We start from the raw sequence: 17,114 nt of genomic DNA, 5'->3' as shown, positions 1-17,114 counted from the left end.
ATTAAAATTTAGCACAACTGAGGTGGACAGTGGAGGAGGGTTGGTCTTTAAGGCATTGTGGGTCTTCTCTCCTGGTAAATCAGCTCCTCTGTATCAGAATTTATTATCATTAAATACAAATAATTGGCATTTAAGATCTAGTAAAACACAGATGTGACACAGCTGTCATAAATTTTGAGGATTATTTTATCATATAAATTACAACTAATTCTTTGTCCAAGCAGGTGGCAGGAGGGATGTGGCTGTACTTCTGTGTGCATATCAGTTTTACTCAGTAGCATCTTTAATGGGACAACATAAAAGGAGTGTTGTGGTGCTTAGGGACATGGTTTAGAGGTGGGCTTGGCAGCGCTAGGTTAACAGTTTGAATTGATGATCCAAACTAAATGATTCTATGATTCTGTGTCCTTTTTTGCTGTCTCCGTAATAGGAGGGACTTCAACTTTTGTCAGTGTGTAATTGTGAATAGTATGTATGTTAGAATCAAAGAGATGGCTAAAACCAGAAAATAACCCTTCTCACTAAAAAACAAGAAAAAAGAAGAAAAAACCACCACCATCCCCCTAAACAACTGCTTTGCTTTCTGGTGTGGGTATGGGGTAATTTACAGTTAACACCTCCGGTAAAGTAGAAGGATGGCAAAGTTTCAGCTGCGACCAGCTCTGGGGGCCCCAGTACAGGAGAGACATGGAGCTGTTGGAGCGAGTCCAGGGGAGGCCACAAAGCTGATCAGAGGGCTGGAGCACCTCTCCTGTGAGGACAGGCTGAGAGAGTTGGGATTGTTCAGCCTGGAGAAGAGAAGGCTCCAGGGAGATCTAATTGCGGCCTTCCAATACCTGAAGGGGCCTACAGGAAAGATGGTGAGGGACTGTTTATCAGGGAGTGTAGTGACAGGACAAGGGGTAATGGCCTTAAGCTGAAGGAGGGTCAATTTAGATTAGATGTTAGGAAGAAATTTTTTACTGTGAGGGTGGTGAGGCACTGGAACAGGTTGCCCAGAGAAGCTGTGGCTGCCCCCTCCCTGGAAGTGTTTAAGGCCAGGTTGGATGGGGCTTTGGGCAACCTGGTCTAGTGGAGGGTGTCCCTGCCCATGGCAGGGGGGTTGGAACTAGATGGTGTTTGAGGTTCCTTCCAACCCTAACCATTCTATGATTCTATTCTATGATTCACAGTTGCTCCTTAAAAAAAATTAATTTTGCGACTATAGTAAGGATTAAAAAAACCACTTTAGTTATGTGTGTACCTTTATGTGTATGCTCTAGTTTATACATAAACCTTAAGTACCCACACTCCTTTAGAATGATTTCTAAACATGCCCTTTAAAACTTTATTTTTTAAATGTGTATCTTTGAACTATAAAGTATATACTTTTTTGGGAAACATTGTACTTTGAAATGAACTATAATCAGAACTTTAAAATATCTATTTTTTGGCAAGCCTTGTACTTGGAAGTGAACTATAATCAGTTACTTCAATCTGTTTGATTTTTCTTTTAATAGAGAGCAGAGCTGACAAACCTTGAGTAACAATTACATATAGGCATGTGATAAACTTAAAATTTTAAATTTAATTTTTTTTTAATAGATAGTATGAGATTAGAAGAAATCCAATATGCAAAATATATTCCTGGACAAATAAGCCGCAACATTAAAAAAGGAACACAAATTTAACAGTAACTGCATTGCATTTAGTAAAAAGGTGTCATAGCAGTAGAAATGATTTGTACTCCATGTCTTTGAGTAATAACTTGTTTAAATTGAGCAAACATATAATGCGTTCGTTGAGGAAGAGGAGTTTGATTTCAGAGACTTGCCAAATGGAGCACACAAAGCACACAAAATGAAATTAAGCTGTGTTTTGCTGTATCAAAGGCAGGACTGTACGACTAGGAATATACCAGCAAACCCGCGGAGGACCACCTTCAGTTGATCACGGGTCAGAAAGGCCCGATGGAGACAGCCAGCTGGAAATCTTCTATTGCTCACTCCTCAGAGTCAGATAACTCTGACAGATTATCCTTTCTAACTTTCACTCCCCTGAGAAGCCCAGTTAGCAGCCAGAACGACTCAGAAAACATGTGTTTTGTCCCTCCATATACTTCATGGGTGGTTTGGGGTTGGTTTCTTTTGGTGTGTGTGGATCACAGATGGGGTGATTTCTCACAGCATGAAAGATAAGGTACCTTTGAGGTTATAACTCTGCTTGCTTGTGCTTATGAAGTGCCTTGATATTCCTGAAGATACCTTGCTACTAAAATTATATACTTGAACTTCTGTTCCCCTTCTTGTTTTCACTTAAACAGTGCCAAATTTTCACCGATTTAAAGGTGACCCATTTTTTTTCTTCCTCTCTCATCATTCCACTCCTCCATCCTACTTGCCCAACATAAACCTGAATCAGCTGCTTCACCTCTCTGAATTTTCTTCCTTAGATAACACAGCAGGTTACTGCTGTTGTGTACAGCTAACGGTGAATTTACTCCTTTTCCTTAAAACCCGGGGTGGTTATGTATGGGCCTCAGAAGGCTCTGGAGTGTGACTTGGAAAGGGTTCACTTTAACCTTTGACCAAACCGGAGATTCGGAAAGCCTGAATACCCAGAAAGAAAGAACCAGCAGATCAAATCAAATGCCTAAGTAATTGTTTTTGAGAGCCCTGAGCTGAAACATTCCAGGAATGTATTTTTCTTATAACCAGAAAGGCCATTGGGAAAAAAAAAAAAGTGCAAAAATGAAAAATGAAGGGGGGGTGCAAAGAAGACACTTTCCAAGTACACTGTGTTAGAGAAAATAGCTTTTGGTTATGTCCTTATTGAAAGAGAAAAGATATCTCCTTGGGAAAAAAAAAAAAAAAGAAGAAAGAAAAAGTAGCAAACAATTTGCTGTTAAAACACTTTCTTTGATAAGGAAAGATCCGAGGTGCAATCTGGGACACGAGGCCTTTTTGTATCTGAAATGATCTAAGATCTCATTTGCTTGCATTGAGGTAGTAGAGATGTGCAGGCACAGATTTCATTACAGACTCTACCAGTGCTCTTTGGCTCTCCTGTTTCGGAGAAGGGCTAAAGTAAATTCAGCAGCAGGAGGAAAAAAAAAAAAACAGCCTTCTGTGTTCAGAGTTGTGCAGTCCCGCAGCTGCTTCAGCTAGGCTCGGTCTGAGCTGCCACATCCTGGGCTTTGCATTCCTCCTCCCTCTGTGCACTGACGCTGGAGCTTTTGCAGCTTGTCAGTAAGTCAGTTCAGGAAAGTGATCTGGCTGAAAATGATTTTGGCCCAAATTGGATTTTTGTTGTGGTTTGGGATGGGGAGGACTGTTTGTTTTGTTTTGTTTTGTTTTGTTGGGTTTTTTTAAATTATTTTTTCTTTTTTTTAGCTTGATTCATGTCTGAATTACCTATATAAATAGTGCCAGCAGGTGGAAAAAGATGGGGGTGTTTGTTTAGAAGCAAGGAAGAGGGAAAGATTATAACCTGAAATGAAGTAAAAGTGGAACTTAGTAGCATGTCTCATTGTAGTGTCTTATGTAAACTTTTTTTTTTAGTTACTGGGGAAAAATCTCTGATCATGTACTAGATGATCTGTGTGCATGTACGTTTCCATGCCTGTTTTTCCCAGTTTATATACAATTAAGCGCACATACCTTTGTGTGTCTGAAAATAAAAATGGATAACAATAGGCACAATATTTCAGTACACTGTTTCCTGTGTGTTTACCACTGTAATGACAGTCTTTCCATCAACTCCATTTTCGATAATGTACATCTGTAAACATTTGAGACAAATAGGAATTAACATTGAACTGAACTTCTGACTTTCATGGCTGTAGATTCTGCTTTTGTTTCGTTTTAGATTGTATCTGGTCTCCTGTCCCCTTTCATACCTCTTCCCTCCCACTCCTGCAATTTGGACAGTCAGAGCTCTGGCACTGAAAGATTAGCAGCAAAGATAACAGAAGTCTTTAAAAGTTGCAGCTGTATTAATACGAAACAACTATTTGCACAGATAAAGAGATTTAACTGGTTGAACAAGATGATCTGAAATGCACCTTTTGTAACAGTGTGAATAGTAGGTGTGGGAGCAGGACAGAAATGTAGCTCTCAAATCTTTTTGTTCTTCACCTTTTCAACCTCATCTACTACTGAATCTATTCCAGTTGTTAGCTGAAGGATTTTCTTTATGACGTACAATTATTAGGAAATTCTGGAAGAGTTTCAAAGTCTTTAGTTTTTGTTTAAAGCGAGCGTTGATGTTGTTTCTGAAATACATTCCGTCTTGGTGTGTGATATCTTTTTGGCTGTTACCCCCTTCTGAATGTAATGCTGTGGGCTTTTTTCTCAGTATTTTCCCCCCTCCTCTTAAAATTTCCACTGTAATATGTCACACACCAACAGCTGTAGTTTGGTGCTACTGTACACCCTGAAGCAGTTGGGGTGTGTGATAAGAGTCCCCAAACCCGAGGTGGTAACCTGGCTTTTCTACCTGTTATGCTTTGGTGTGCTCTGTCTTACAAGCTTTGGGAGTTAGCAGAAGTTCTTGCTGAAAAATCATTTCCTGTAGGAGGAGAACATACATGTGTGTGCAATCTTAAAAGATTGAATATAGCATATATAGACTGATCAGTTGTTGCCCACTTCTGCTGATTTTCTTTTTTCTAAAGCCTTTGAATTGTCTTTCTTTGAAAAGACACCGAAAGAATCAGGATTCTTTATTTATTAATGCTTGGTGCATCTTGCTGCTTTGTTCACGTTGATGTGCTGAAGTAGTATATATAGGGCTACCTTTTTATTCTGCCCCCCCCCCCCCAAATGCCATACATTCCAGTGGAATTATGTCAATAAATAACCTCACAAACAACAGTCACTTCTGCACACTAATCCTGTGCTTGGGATGGGTACACAGGGCATGCTAAACATGAAGATGCGTGGGTGAGGTGTGATGGAGAGGCTGTTCTCCCATTTGATTTGGAGATCTGTGTGGAGAAAGCTTCCAAGGTTTTAAGCTTTGTTTCTTTACTAAGATAAGTGGAGAAATCAAATTGTCTGAATAGAATAAATAACATTTGGGTACACAAAGACTCCGGAAAGCAGTGTACGTATTGTCCAGCATTTGTTCTGTGGATCTAATTGGGATATCAGAGCAATAGGGGTTTTTGCATAATCAGGCTGTGTTTAACAGCTTCCTGAGCTGGGAACAATTGTGGCTCCCAGAAGCCCAATACGATTTTCAGTGTCTTACCGATGTCCGGTTTAACTGGACACTCGCACAGCACAGAGAATAGAGCTTTTTGCTAGAACATCTGTTTAACCATATGTCTTGGCACCTGGTTCAGATGGCGATAACTGCGGCAGTAATGAGTCTATCCATCATTGCTGAACTTTGCATTAACATAGCATTGGATTAGGGAAAGCGGCTTGTTCTGGCTTTGCAGTCGGGTGTGTTTTGCCACGCTCTGCAGTTGATACCATTTGCTTTGGTGAATCTGAAATTCAAAGGGGTAGCGCACGCATTTAAAAGTTTAATACGTGCCTGGTAATCCTGTGCAGATTGCCGTCGGAGCGGTGGCGAGCAGGCCAATCTGTCAGCAATAGCTGTGGGTGCTGGCTAAGTGCCGCTCCACTTGGGCTGCCAAGGCTGGCAAGCCAGCCCCGCTCTCGCCCGTGGAGAGGCTCGTCAGCGTTAATGCGGTCTGATGCGGCCCCTCTCTCCGCCAGAGGAAAACGTCGTTCCTTGTGGAATAACAGATAATTAAAGCAATTGCCTGAGAGTAATAATTGAAAAAGTGAAATTAAACAGCATTATGGAAAATAAAATGCAAATTGCTGTAAAAACAATGGAGTCGGGCTGACCTCCCAGTGGTACCAACTGTTACTGGAGGATGAACGAGCGTCTGCACGGTTGTCTGGTCGGGCTCAAACAACTGGCCGTGTCCTGCTCACTTACTTGAGGAAACTGCCATAACCCTTAACGATCTGTTCACCAGCATTTTGGGTTTTGGTGCTGGTTGCCACAGAACGTGATTTGATATTTAGCGTTTGTTCTTCTTGCTAGGCGCCACGTATGTGCGCTCTTTAACAGCTCTTTGGACTGGGCACGTGCTGATGGTGTCCTCTGGTGATGCGTTTGGGCAGATCGTTGTGCCGGACCAGTATAGCATTTCAGGAATTTAGACTGGGGAGCGTATATGAGAACCTGTGCCTCTGTTAGAGGGTCGAGGGGACCAGCATTGACTGTTTTGTTTTGCTTTTTGGAAGGACAGTATTTCTTCTCAGAGGAAAGAAGTTGTGCCACACAAATCCTTCCTTCCCGCTGTACCCAGAAGGCGAAGGCATGGATCAGTATTCAGCAGGAGGGTTCGAGTGTGCGCCGTGGCCTTTGGGGTAAACCATGTAGCTGCAGTGAAGTGCTGGGGGGCTTGCACGTGGTCTCAGAAAAAATGTCTCTATAATAGGAGACTCACGTCCAATTTAACTTTGGTTTACGTAGTTTGCATGTTTTTTCTACTTTGAATTTTTCATGGTTTCCTAATGTAACTTTGCCTTTTGAGATCCCATTGCATTTTGATACAGTTAATTAACTGGTTAAGATACCGTTTCTTCAGTTTGATGATAAAACAATTGCTGTTACAGTGCACCTGCCTATTAACCATTTTCATTACATTTGAGGAATGTTTTTTGTTGCTTTGCACAAATTTTATGACCCCTGGAAGTTAAGGGGGCTGACTACGCTGTGAATGTTAGAGAAACTTTGTTGTTTTGCTTTTTCTTTTGTGGGCCCTAGAGAAAATTCAGAGAAGGTGCCTTGTTAGCACCCGCAGGGTTTCAGCAGTGGAGCTGTGATGGAGATTTTTTTAGTCCCTTTTTGGTTTTAGTCATCTGTCAAGTTTGATGCTTTTTGGTGCTGAACTGAAATAAGGTGGTGAGGCCTGCTTGCCCTAAGGAGGAGTCAAAGCCATGGCGTTGTGTGGGAGGAGAGAGGACCGATCGCTTTGGGTTTGCTTTTCTCCCCAGGTGGCAGGAGTGGTGAGTGAACATCTGAGGAGCCCCCAGGGACACAGCAAACTTTTTGGATCATCGGCACCATCTGCCCCAAATGAGTACTAATTTGTACAGCAAATTAGGCTGTTTATACAAAACCTTCTTTCCTCAGCCAATAAAATGTTGCTCAAGTCTACATCACCTTACCTTTATCTTGATTACTGGCAATGGCCAAGCAGCGTATAAGTTCTGTTTCTGTTGCGCTTGAGGCTTGCACAGAAACTTCACTTCCCTCGTTTGTCTCATCATTGGTTGCTCTGACTTAAAGAAAAGATGTTTTTGAAAGTAAACAACAGAACAGGGAAGCATAGAGGACAGAGCTCCTCTTTTGCAATGACTTGTCTATTTTACCTGCACTTTCACCTCATCACATTTATGTTCTGTGATAGACGTTCTGTTTTTCCAAAGATGTATGAAAAGCTGCCTTGAAGTGATATGTCAAGCTCCTTGTAAATAACTTGACTTGCAGTTTATTCTGTATCACATGCTGCTGACTCTGACACGGTTATAAAGAATACTCACCAGTGAAAAATACAGTATTCATAACTTCGTATTTGAGATTCTCCTTCTAACTTGTTTGTTTGACAAAGGTTTTTTTCCCCCCTATCTTTTCACTCTGTATTCACCTTTGATACTATCTGTGTCATTTAACTCTGAGTCAACCATTCTTCCTCTCTCCCACCTCAGTTTGTCAGCTTCTTGGATAAATATGCCAGTTCTCCCTAGATGCCCAGTCATCTTCAGTTTCAGCAGCATGAAATACTGTAATCCTCCTGGTTTTTATTTAATTCTGCCCCAGTTAACTAAGTCCTCCAGCCTGTGTAGCTACCAGTCAGTTAGCTTACATGGCAGCCTTTGGGGTTATCCTCCCTGTAGGTCTTCCCTAGGGACGCTGCCGCTCCTGCGGTGGCTGGAGCATCCTGTGGCGGTGTGGGGGGAAGCTCACTGACCACCCCTGAAATTAAGATGATGTTTATAAAAACATATATTGTTATAAATTCCTTGACCATTGAATCATGTGAGTCTTGCCTGTTAACGCCTGCATTCAGGGTGTCTCCTCCTCAGCGGTGTGATGTGTGGTGGGTAGCCTTATACCCCAGTGCCTGCTTTCCTCAAATAGCTGTAGGACTTAATGAATTACAGAAGAATAACAGCAGCTGGTATACTTGGCTGCTTTTGGAAAAGGGTAAAATCGTCTGCTGAGAAGTGTCTGAGGAACTGTCTTGTGTGGTGTTGATCTTCAGTAGTGGGGTTTGGTTTTTGTTTGGTTTTCTTTTTCTTTTCTTTCTTTTTTTTTTTTGCAACTCTTTTCCTTCATTGTCTTCTAATTAAGCAGATTTGTTGTTTCAAGCTGCAGAATGAAGACTGTAGTTCAGCATGCACTGCTCAAGGTGATACAGATCTTTAATAATCATGTCCAGGATTTGTATTTCTGTGAATTACATTTTTTAAATTGGAAAAAAAAAAAAATGGCAATGCTGCATTCAAGAACTATAGCTTTCTGAAAAGCTTCTTTTATTTTTTTTTTAAATATAGATTTTTATTTTTATTTTTTGTGGCATGTGTTAGATTAGGTTTAGAATGGCTTTAATGGCTTTAAAATGTCCAGAGAAAGCGAGTGTCATTTTTATTTGTGTAGTGGAATGGCCAGGGACACTGTAGTATGAATTTTGCTATTTTGCCTCCGGTAGATTTTATTATAATAAAATAAATTAGGATTGCCACCTCTGAAGGGCCAGATGGCTCTCAATTAGATTATTTCATGAGAACCCTTGCTTTTCTCGATAGGAGGTTCAGTGTAGTGTGAGAGAAATTGAGCTGCTTCAAAGTGGACAAGTTTGAGTAACAGCAGTGCATGTAACCAAGACGCTTAAAGTAATCATGGGCTTTTCTGTACTGCAGTGCAGTATGCAGGATAAAACTTGGCTTGTCACATTTATTCAATATCTTCAGTATACATTTGCATGGGAAAAGCTGTGTTGCTGTTCCTGCTAAGAAATGAATGTGTAGTTCATCGGAAGGTAGGATCTTAGTCTGGTTTGCCATGGATGTAGGGAGATCAGCAAGTTAAAGCAGGTTGTATTAATTTCCTACTAAAAAAAAAAAAAAGTTTAACTCCATGCTTTCTCTTAAAAAAAATCAGATAAACAGAAGAACTTGCTACTTCACCTTCTTGTATACTGAGAAGAAGATATGACAATCTAGGCATATTATTTAAGCTATAGTTGCAGTTCTCATTCTGCTTGGGAAAAAAAAAAAAGATTTCTTAGGCTTAAATCATGCATTTGTAAATAAAATTGACTGGAAAAAAATCCCCCTTGTTCAGTCATTTACTCTTTTGTAGGTGGGGAAAAAATTAAAATTTTACTTATCATTTTGTATGATAAATAGGTATCATGCTTTATTATGTTTCTAGTATGTTTAATAAGTTTTAAAGTCCCAAGAATATATATTGAGACATTTGTGTAAAAGAATAAAATGAGTAAGAATAAAAAAAAAAATTTTGAAAGATAGATTTTTTTTCTCCGTTTGGAAGTTATGTTCAAATGCTGTAAAAGCATATGCTGTATATGCTGAAAAGAGCCAGACAGCTACATGTAAGTAAAATTTAAAAAGTGTAGTTATTTGTGTTGTTTATTCCCCTCATGTTGTTTTATTTTTTGAAAACATCTTTTGGCAGAGCTTTTGCTTTATTGCTGGCATTCAAACTATCCACATTCAACCCTTTTCCCTCTTGCAAAAAATGACATTTCTCCCTTTACGCAATGAGTAAAACCACAAAAATTTTGGAGCATGTTATTTATAAATTCCCTTTTCCTCGGGGCAGCAGAGGTGTAATCCCCCAGGCTGCTGGGGCCATCCTTCTGGCTGTTCTGCTCTCCGGTGAAGTTTTGCTTGCACCTTCAGGGACTGAGCTGCTCAAACTCTCGGCTTGCACCCTCCTCCCCGCACAGATCCTGCCCTCTCCTCTGCTCCCTGTGCTCCTGCAGTGAATCCGATCATGAGCTAATCCATTTAGTGATGATAATATATGGGGGAGGGAGAATGTTTTCCAGGAAGGTTTGTTGGTTTTTTTCCCATTCCAGGTCAGTTTTCTGCAGGAGCACAGGAGTGCAGGGGAGGAGGGAACGATTGGGGGCCAGCTGAAGTGGGCGCTGCTGCCTGAGTAACACGTGTCACTGCAGCATCCGAAGTGTTGACATCTTTGGATCTCTGGAGGCATCCCGGCGTCTAGCCGAGAGCCTGAGAAGGCAACCAGAGTTGACTGTAATTATTAGCAGTGGAGCGGACTTATTTTAAGGTGTTTACAGTAAGGAAGGCACGGGGATGTGTAAGGTTGAGCTGTCCAGGCTGATAAAAATCAGTGCTATGAAAAAAAAGAGTTCAGGAAAATTTAGAGGGAGCATTACCACAGAAAGTTATGGTATATTATTGCTGTTTAAACAAAAAAGCAACAAACAACCACTTTTCAGTCTGAAAAGTTGAGAGAGAAATACGGATTAGTTTTAAATTTGTATTAGAAAATTAGAAACGGGGTTTAGATGCCTCTGGTTCTATTCAGGTTCTGGAAGATCCACTAAAATTTCATTTCATGTTTATTGAATGCCTGATTTCTTTCATGAGACAGAAAAGAGAAACTTTAGGCTAATTGTTAATTTGCCTATGATTGTTTTTTAAGCTGTGTAGACTTTACTGTTGACTTTGTTTAAAATACAGATGATCTCATTTCATTGCCTGAAAAATAATTAATAAAATCATGTTCCTATCAAATTAAAATTAACCTTGAAGTCATAGAGACTTATCTAAGGTCATAATTTTAAATGCCTGAGATGCCAGAATTGAGGAGGTTTTTCCACATGCTTATATTTCTTTAAATCAAGTGTTGATAGAGCATAGTTCTTTGTGAAGCTCAGAGTTATTTTCACAAAAGGAGGAGAACTGCCTGGTGGTGACCTCTCCTAAATGAGCAATTTAGGGTTATCAAATCAGACAGCAAGGGACTGGAGGAACCAAGGATCGCACAGGGTACAGCCATTACCTATTAGTATAACTCCACATTAATTTTAAATTGAATTTTTAAAACCTAATTGAGCAGCATTTTCAAGCTCTGTTCAGTGTGAGCAGGACATAAATTGAAACAGTATGTACCAGGAACCCTCTAATAAGCAGAGAGCACGGCTGCCTTTCTTTCCTCTCCTTTAAAATCAGTAGTAATGCCTTGACATTAAAAAGAAGAATTTAATTAAGAGATCGTGGCAGTGCATCTGAACTCTGACTGGCTAATAGCTTACCAGTGTAAGGGATACGCGCTGAAATGAATGCAGGGTATTTTCTTTAACGTTCATTTTTAAGTGAGAACTGTCTTCTGTTTGAACTTTTTATCATTTTAATGATGGAAAAATATTTTAATGGGTAAGCTGTACATGAAGATAGACTTTGAAGATGTAATTGTGCAGTTGGATTTCCAAGAAACAAATCCTTATACAGAGAAATTTGAGCAACTACTCTAAGCCTTGTAAGATAAAGTGGTAGGCAATCACTGATGTAAATAGAAAAGAAAGACGTAGATTTTGTGGTTGGAGTAGAGCTGTAAATCTTGTTAAATTTAATTTTGATTATTTGCTTTGAAAGTGCATTAATATTTCATTTTAAGTAGGAGCCCGATTCACGTTGTTTCTCAACATGAAGCGTGCAGACAAGCTTAAGTAAGCAAGTTTATAACTTCGGAGGGGAAATTATTTTACACAGCAAGCCTCGATATGCTTCTCTGCTGCACACCGAGTGCTTGGCATTCAGATTTAAAGCACTGGACTTACTGAAGGGAGTCTTCATTTTAGAAAACTCTCTAATACTTTTATTTCCCTTCATAGCAAAGCAAGAAAGACTACGTTACATGGGTTACTTCTCAATTCTGCTACCATATCATTTGTAACAATGCGCCTTCTTTTTATTATATGCTGCTTGGTTGTTTTAACAACTATGTGGTAAGTTTGTGTTTAGTGGGGGAGCTTGACTTCCCTTTGCTGGCTGGCCGGGGTGTGGTGATGAGAGTTTGTGCTGTGGGTGGGCATGGACGAGCACGAGAGGAAGAAAATGCCATGAGGTTTGTTTATTTTGGTTTCTTCAAGGCACCAGATCCAAGTTTCATATTAAGTTATCATTCCAGTGAGTTCAAACCTCTGGTTGAAATGAGAGGTGGGGGGAAGTAGCTAGAAAATCCTGCTTTAGGATTTAGCTTTCCCTGTCAGGAGAAGCCAGCTAAGCGGAGGGGGAGGTGTACCTCCCACAAAATAATTTTGCCGTAGCTTGAGCAGCTCCGAAATAAAGCCTTTAGCATCGCTCCTCATTTGTGTGATATTGGAATTTAATAATTTCATTGATCCTTGAAGTTCAGTAAGGCCTTTCATTTGTAGAAGTCCTTTGCAGGCATCAGCAAACTTCCTTAATTCTTCTTAATAGGAGGCAGATATTTGCAGAGTTGAGAAGGCAGCCAGTGCTGGCTGCAGGGCGACTCACCAGCGCTGCGATGGAGCCGGGTTTCCAAGTGCCCAGCCTCCATTGCTTTTGCCCTGTGAACATCCCTGTCAGATAGCATCCCTGCGATGAGCAGGCTTTCGGTGCTCAGAGGATGGTGACTGTTTTAGGGAGAAGCAGTGCGAGTACCTTTTGGAAGTGTCTCATGCACCATCTTTCTTCTGGAGGTCTGGTTTCACTCTTTGCATCTCACTCTGCTTTCTGGCCCGGCCCTGCAGGCTGAGCTCACCCCGGGGCAGCGGCTTCCGGCGCTTTCGGGTGTAACGGGGAAAAGAGTGGCTGGGGGGGGGTGGAAATAGGCGTTGCCTTCATGAAATGAAGAAGAGTCACTGCTGTTGATAAAGGTGATGGTGTGGTCTTTGTAGGGGAATACCAGTGACTGAAAGAATCTGAAATCTGCCAAGTTTGGTATAAATGAATGTTTTCACCCGAGGCTTGCAGTGGAGCATGGGCTGGGTGCTTTGACCACTGCAAGAAAGATGGCAGAAGCTAAAATTCATCTGTTGAAACACATTAAGAGTTAAAATGAATACTTGTTACAGTGAGTTTGCAGCAGCACTGAACCCCTGGTAAATCTGTCGCAAAACTGTTTAGAGAGTGACTAACCCGTGCTAAGATCGCAAAGGGTGGATGTAAAACGAAGTGTTGGAGTATTATGAGGTGGTACTGCCTGTGACAGGAGGCTGGCTAATATACGCATGCAGCATTAACTCGTTTCCTTTTTCTCCCCTTTCTATTTTTGCCACAGGCTTTCAGGTTGTTAAATTCTGTGGCTCAGCAGTACCGCTCCTTGTGTTAGACAGAAAGCTCTGAGTTTAAGACCTCAATGAAGTTTCTCATTCAAGGGGTTGATTAGAGCTAAAAATGTCAGTGGAGGTCACGTTTTGCTATGTATCGAGCAGAGCAGGCAATGCAGTTACGAGGAAATTATGATGTCTTTCTGGTGTCTGAGCAAAGCTGAGCACTCAGAATTTGTATCCTGGTCAGGGAATAACATGTAGTTGATCCATGGAAGAGAGCAGGGACATCATTTGTTCACTTGGTGCATGTTTTTTGTTTTTTGGTTGTTTTTTTTTTTTTTTTCAATACTAACTTTTGGTGGAGGGTCTGTTTTTTGATTAAAATAAAAACTGAGCATTTAATGTGAATGTGAATAAGGACAAAGGGTCGCAAAAGAGCTCAAACTGTTTCTACCTTACTGACCTCTCACCCTGCCCTGCAGCTCCAGACAGATTAAATTTTTCAGTGATTTGTGGTAGCTATGATTTTTTCAGAACTCTTTATGCTCCTTCCTTTAAATGAGATATACATCATTCCTCTTTTAGCAGCTTCCTTCCCTCCTCTCTTTATTTCAACTAGCTATAGGTAGATAGGTGGTCCTTAGTATAACAAAGGTACAATTTTAGAAGGTACTGAATTTGGGTAGATAAAAGGGAACGTAAAAAGGAAACATTGGCTGATTGCTGAAAAAGAGCTGTTGAAAACCTGTGAAATTTCAAAACCAGGTTTGTTTAAATATTTATTACAATACACTCAGGGTATCTGTTATAATTTTATTTAATATGGAATGAATTTGCTTAGGAGTACAAGTGCTCCTGCTGGGCTTTCTTAAGGTGGTTCCAGCTAAGAAGCAGTGGCAGTTGAGTATGTCATGGTCATGTTTTATGGCAGTGTGAAAGCCTGATGGTGCTTTTCACCCCAAACTTTAGTCTGACATGCTTTTGAGTACTGCTTGTCTCTTGATGGGACCTCAGCACTGAGCTCTTCTACCATGGAAATGCAGCACAGGGTGAATGCGTTTGGATTATTTTTAACGTATTCATTGTATGATGATCATGATAAATGTCTTTTGTATTCTTATGAGATAACTCTGCCTTGATTTCTCTTATTTTCAGAGAAGAAATGGGGAAGATATTCCAGTTGCTCAGACTAAAAATATCAATCACAGAAGATTTGCTGCTACCTTTAAATTGCAAGAAGTGACAAAAACCGACCAGGATTTATACCGCTGTGTGACTCAGTCAGAGAGAGGTTCAGGAGTGTCAAATTTTGCTCAACTTATTGTTCGAGGTAAAGTTTTAATTGCTTTCATTTTATCCATTTAAATCCTCTTAATACCAGTGCTTTCTACTTACACCTTTTATTTAGCCTACAGGTGCCTTGATCTGAAATGATTGTCCAAAGATTAGCCCTATGACGCTCCTGAATTTATCATAAAATGAAGGACTGGTTTGCAAAACTTCTTACAATTTCTTTCCATAAAATTCATCTGTGTAAAAACCCTGATCTTGCAATGTGTGTAACATGCCTGTATGCTTTTCTGTGGATGCTATTTGTTGAACTTAAGTTGAAAACTGCTTAACTTATTTATAAATATTTTTACAAGTGTGAGAGAATCTGCTGTAGTTAGTTAACATTCCCTTTTAAAACCTGTTGCCTTGAGCAGACTGGTAGTACAGCAAATAATAATACCACATTGTTCTCTTACCTGGAAGATAGGTATATAAAAAGAGTTGTAAACTTTAACCTACCCAAGGACGGGAGAGCATTATGGAGATATTCTATGATGATTTCCAACCTCTGAAGCAGGAGGAAGAAAATGACAAACTTGCTTTTTTTCTACTTGAAATACTTTTTTGTTACAATTCATGTGGAAGCCTGTTGGGGTGCAACCATAGCTTGTGTGTGGTGATATTGGTGATTTGTTTATGCATTTTTTGTTCTGAAAGCATGTCATCTGACTGGCAAAGGATATAACTGAATACAGGAGTTCAGTTTTCGCTTCCAAAAGCCACTTGTAGTTTGGCCTGGGATAAGCTGTCAAGTGTCTACTTGTGTAATTGTGTCACCTGCAAAATCACCCATTTCACTCTTAGTTGTGATGAGGTTTAATGTTTTTGAAGCGAGAAAAAGAGGTGTACAAAATCTGCCTGTGGTGCTGCTGCCCGGTGCGGGGGCTGTTTTGGCCAGGTAAGTGCAGAGGTTGGGCACACGATGGGCTCTCGCTTGACTTGTTGGTCCAGCAATCGGCTCTTTGGTCAGTCGGCATCTGGGAGTCAGCCACTGCGTCTGGAGCCAGGACTGGGAAAGGATGTTCGTCCTCGGCTTGCAGAAGTAAAAGTAGCGTAGGAAATGCTCTAAGATATGTGGTATCTGGCATTTGCTGGCGGGAGTGTTTTCCCTCAGAGACCGGTTGATTGAGGTCAACTAGGTTTTATGCCTTCTATATAACATCAATAAAAATGGGCTTTGCTGACCATATGAGGATTTAGACAATATGTTAACAGCTTTTTTTATTCTGTAGATGTACCTTTTGTCTAGCAAAGTGCAAGACAGTCTTCATCCTAATACAATGAAATTAGTCCTGTTACAGCACAAAACCAGACTTTCTGTTTTGTTGTTAGAAAAGCAGGGCAAATGGATGTATTTATCCAATAAATGACATTTTCTATTTTTTCCTTCTATTATAATAGAGCAATAAAATGGTATTTAAACCACCATTTCTCTCTCAAAAAAATGAGATAATATCACACTTCATAGTACTCTTTTTCAATGCAGCATATTTTTCTGCAGAGAAGCTTGGGTCATTTAATAGAGAATACCATCTTTATGGCTCAAATCATAAACTTGGTATCTAGCTGTATGTACAAGAGCTATATATGTTTCATATTTTAAGGCTAATTTTACTTTTTGTGTGCTTTTTGCATTGGAAACCCAAGAATTTTAAGGGGGTTTTTATATATATATATATAAAAAAAAATATAAATATTTAAAAAATAAAAGAAAAATATTAATCTTCTAAAAACATTTTCATCTATTTGACATCATGGTGGAGAACTAAGATTTATGTTTTACAGTAGGATTTATTGCTTGCTGTTGTATTTGAAAAGCAATATACAGTAATATATTTTCTTGTTTGTCTGGATAACCACTAAATAAATCTTGTTAGCCAAAAAAGCATACCCTCAGGGATCAGCTACCCTGGTGTTAAAACTGTACTGAAAATTAACCATAATGACAGGTCCTATATCTCAGTGGCACTTTAAAGCTGACATCCTGCTGCATGGATTCAAAAGATGATAATTTTAAAGGAAATTTTTGGGCCACTGATACGAATTGCCTTTAATAAGAGCTGGCATAGTATTGCCCATTGTCAAAGATGACCCGGGGGAAGAGTTTATTAGTGCGTTTCCTTCTAAACTGGAAGTGACAGGGCATGCTTGGGGCCTTTTTATTGCTGTTTGTAAGAAATGAAAATTTCGCTGCAGAATTCTCATGCTGAAGAGTATTGATCTGTGTGTTCTCACAGCCAGAGGAGGAGAAAAAACCCAAACAAACGATGAAACACAATGTACTTTGTCATGGCTGTAGTATTGCTTCCAGATCATTTTGAGTAATGATAAGGTCTTCAGTTTGTAGAAGCCAAACTTTACTGACAGCGCTCGGTATTAGAGAGCGAGGGATGAGGAGCAGGAGTTGTTGCCCAGTATCTCAAAATGTGTGTGTTTAGGTATGTGGCAGAGATCCTTACATATTCTACGTCTGTAT

The 17,114-nt window shown here is 40.1% G+C and overlaps 1 protein-coding gene across 1 annotated transcript in view; it reads left to right on the top strand.

Moving 5' to 3' along the window:
- The window catches only part of PTPRK (protein tyrosine phosphatase receptor type K), a 419,243-nt gene that overhangs the window by 191,340 nt on the left and 210,789 nt on the right, over positions 1 to 17,114 (top strand). Inside the window, exon 6 of the mRNA XM_075748050.1 lies at positions 14,462 to 14,636. Coding sequence (XP_075604165.1) covers positions 14,462 to 14,636 — 175 coding nt within the window. The remainder of the gene's footprint in view (positions 1 to 14,461; positions 14,637 to 17,114) is intronic.

This window comes from Balearica regulorum, chromosome 3 (genome assembly GCF_011004875.1).
Source record: "Balearica regulorum gibbericeps isolate bBalReg1 chromosome 3, bBalReg1.pri, whole genome shotgun sequence".
Taxonomy (NCBI): Eukaryota; Metazoa; Chordata; class Aves; order Gruiformes; family Gruidae; genus Balearica; species Balearica regulorum.
Note: the sequence above shows the minus strand (reverse complement) of the source record. Positions and strands in the feature narration are given on the sequence as shown.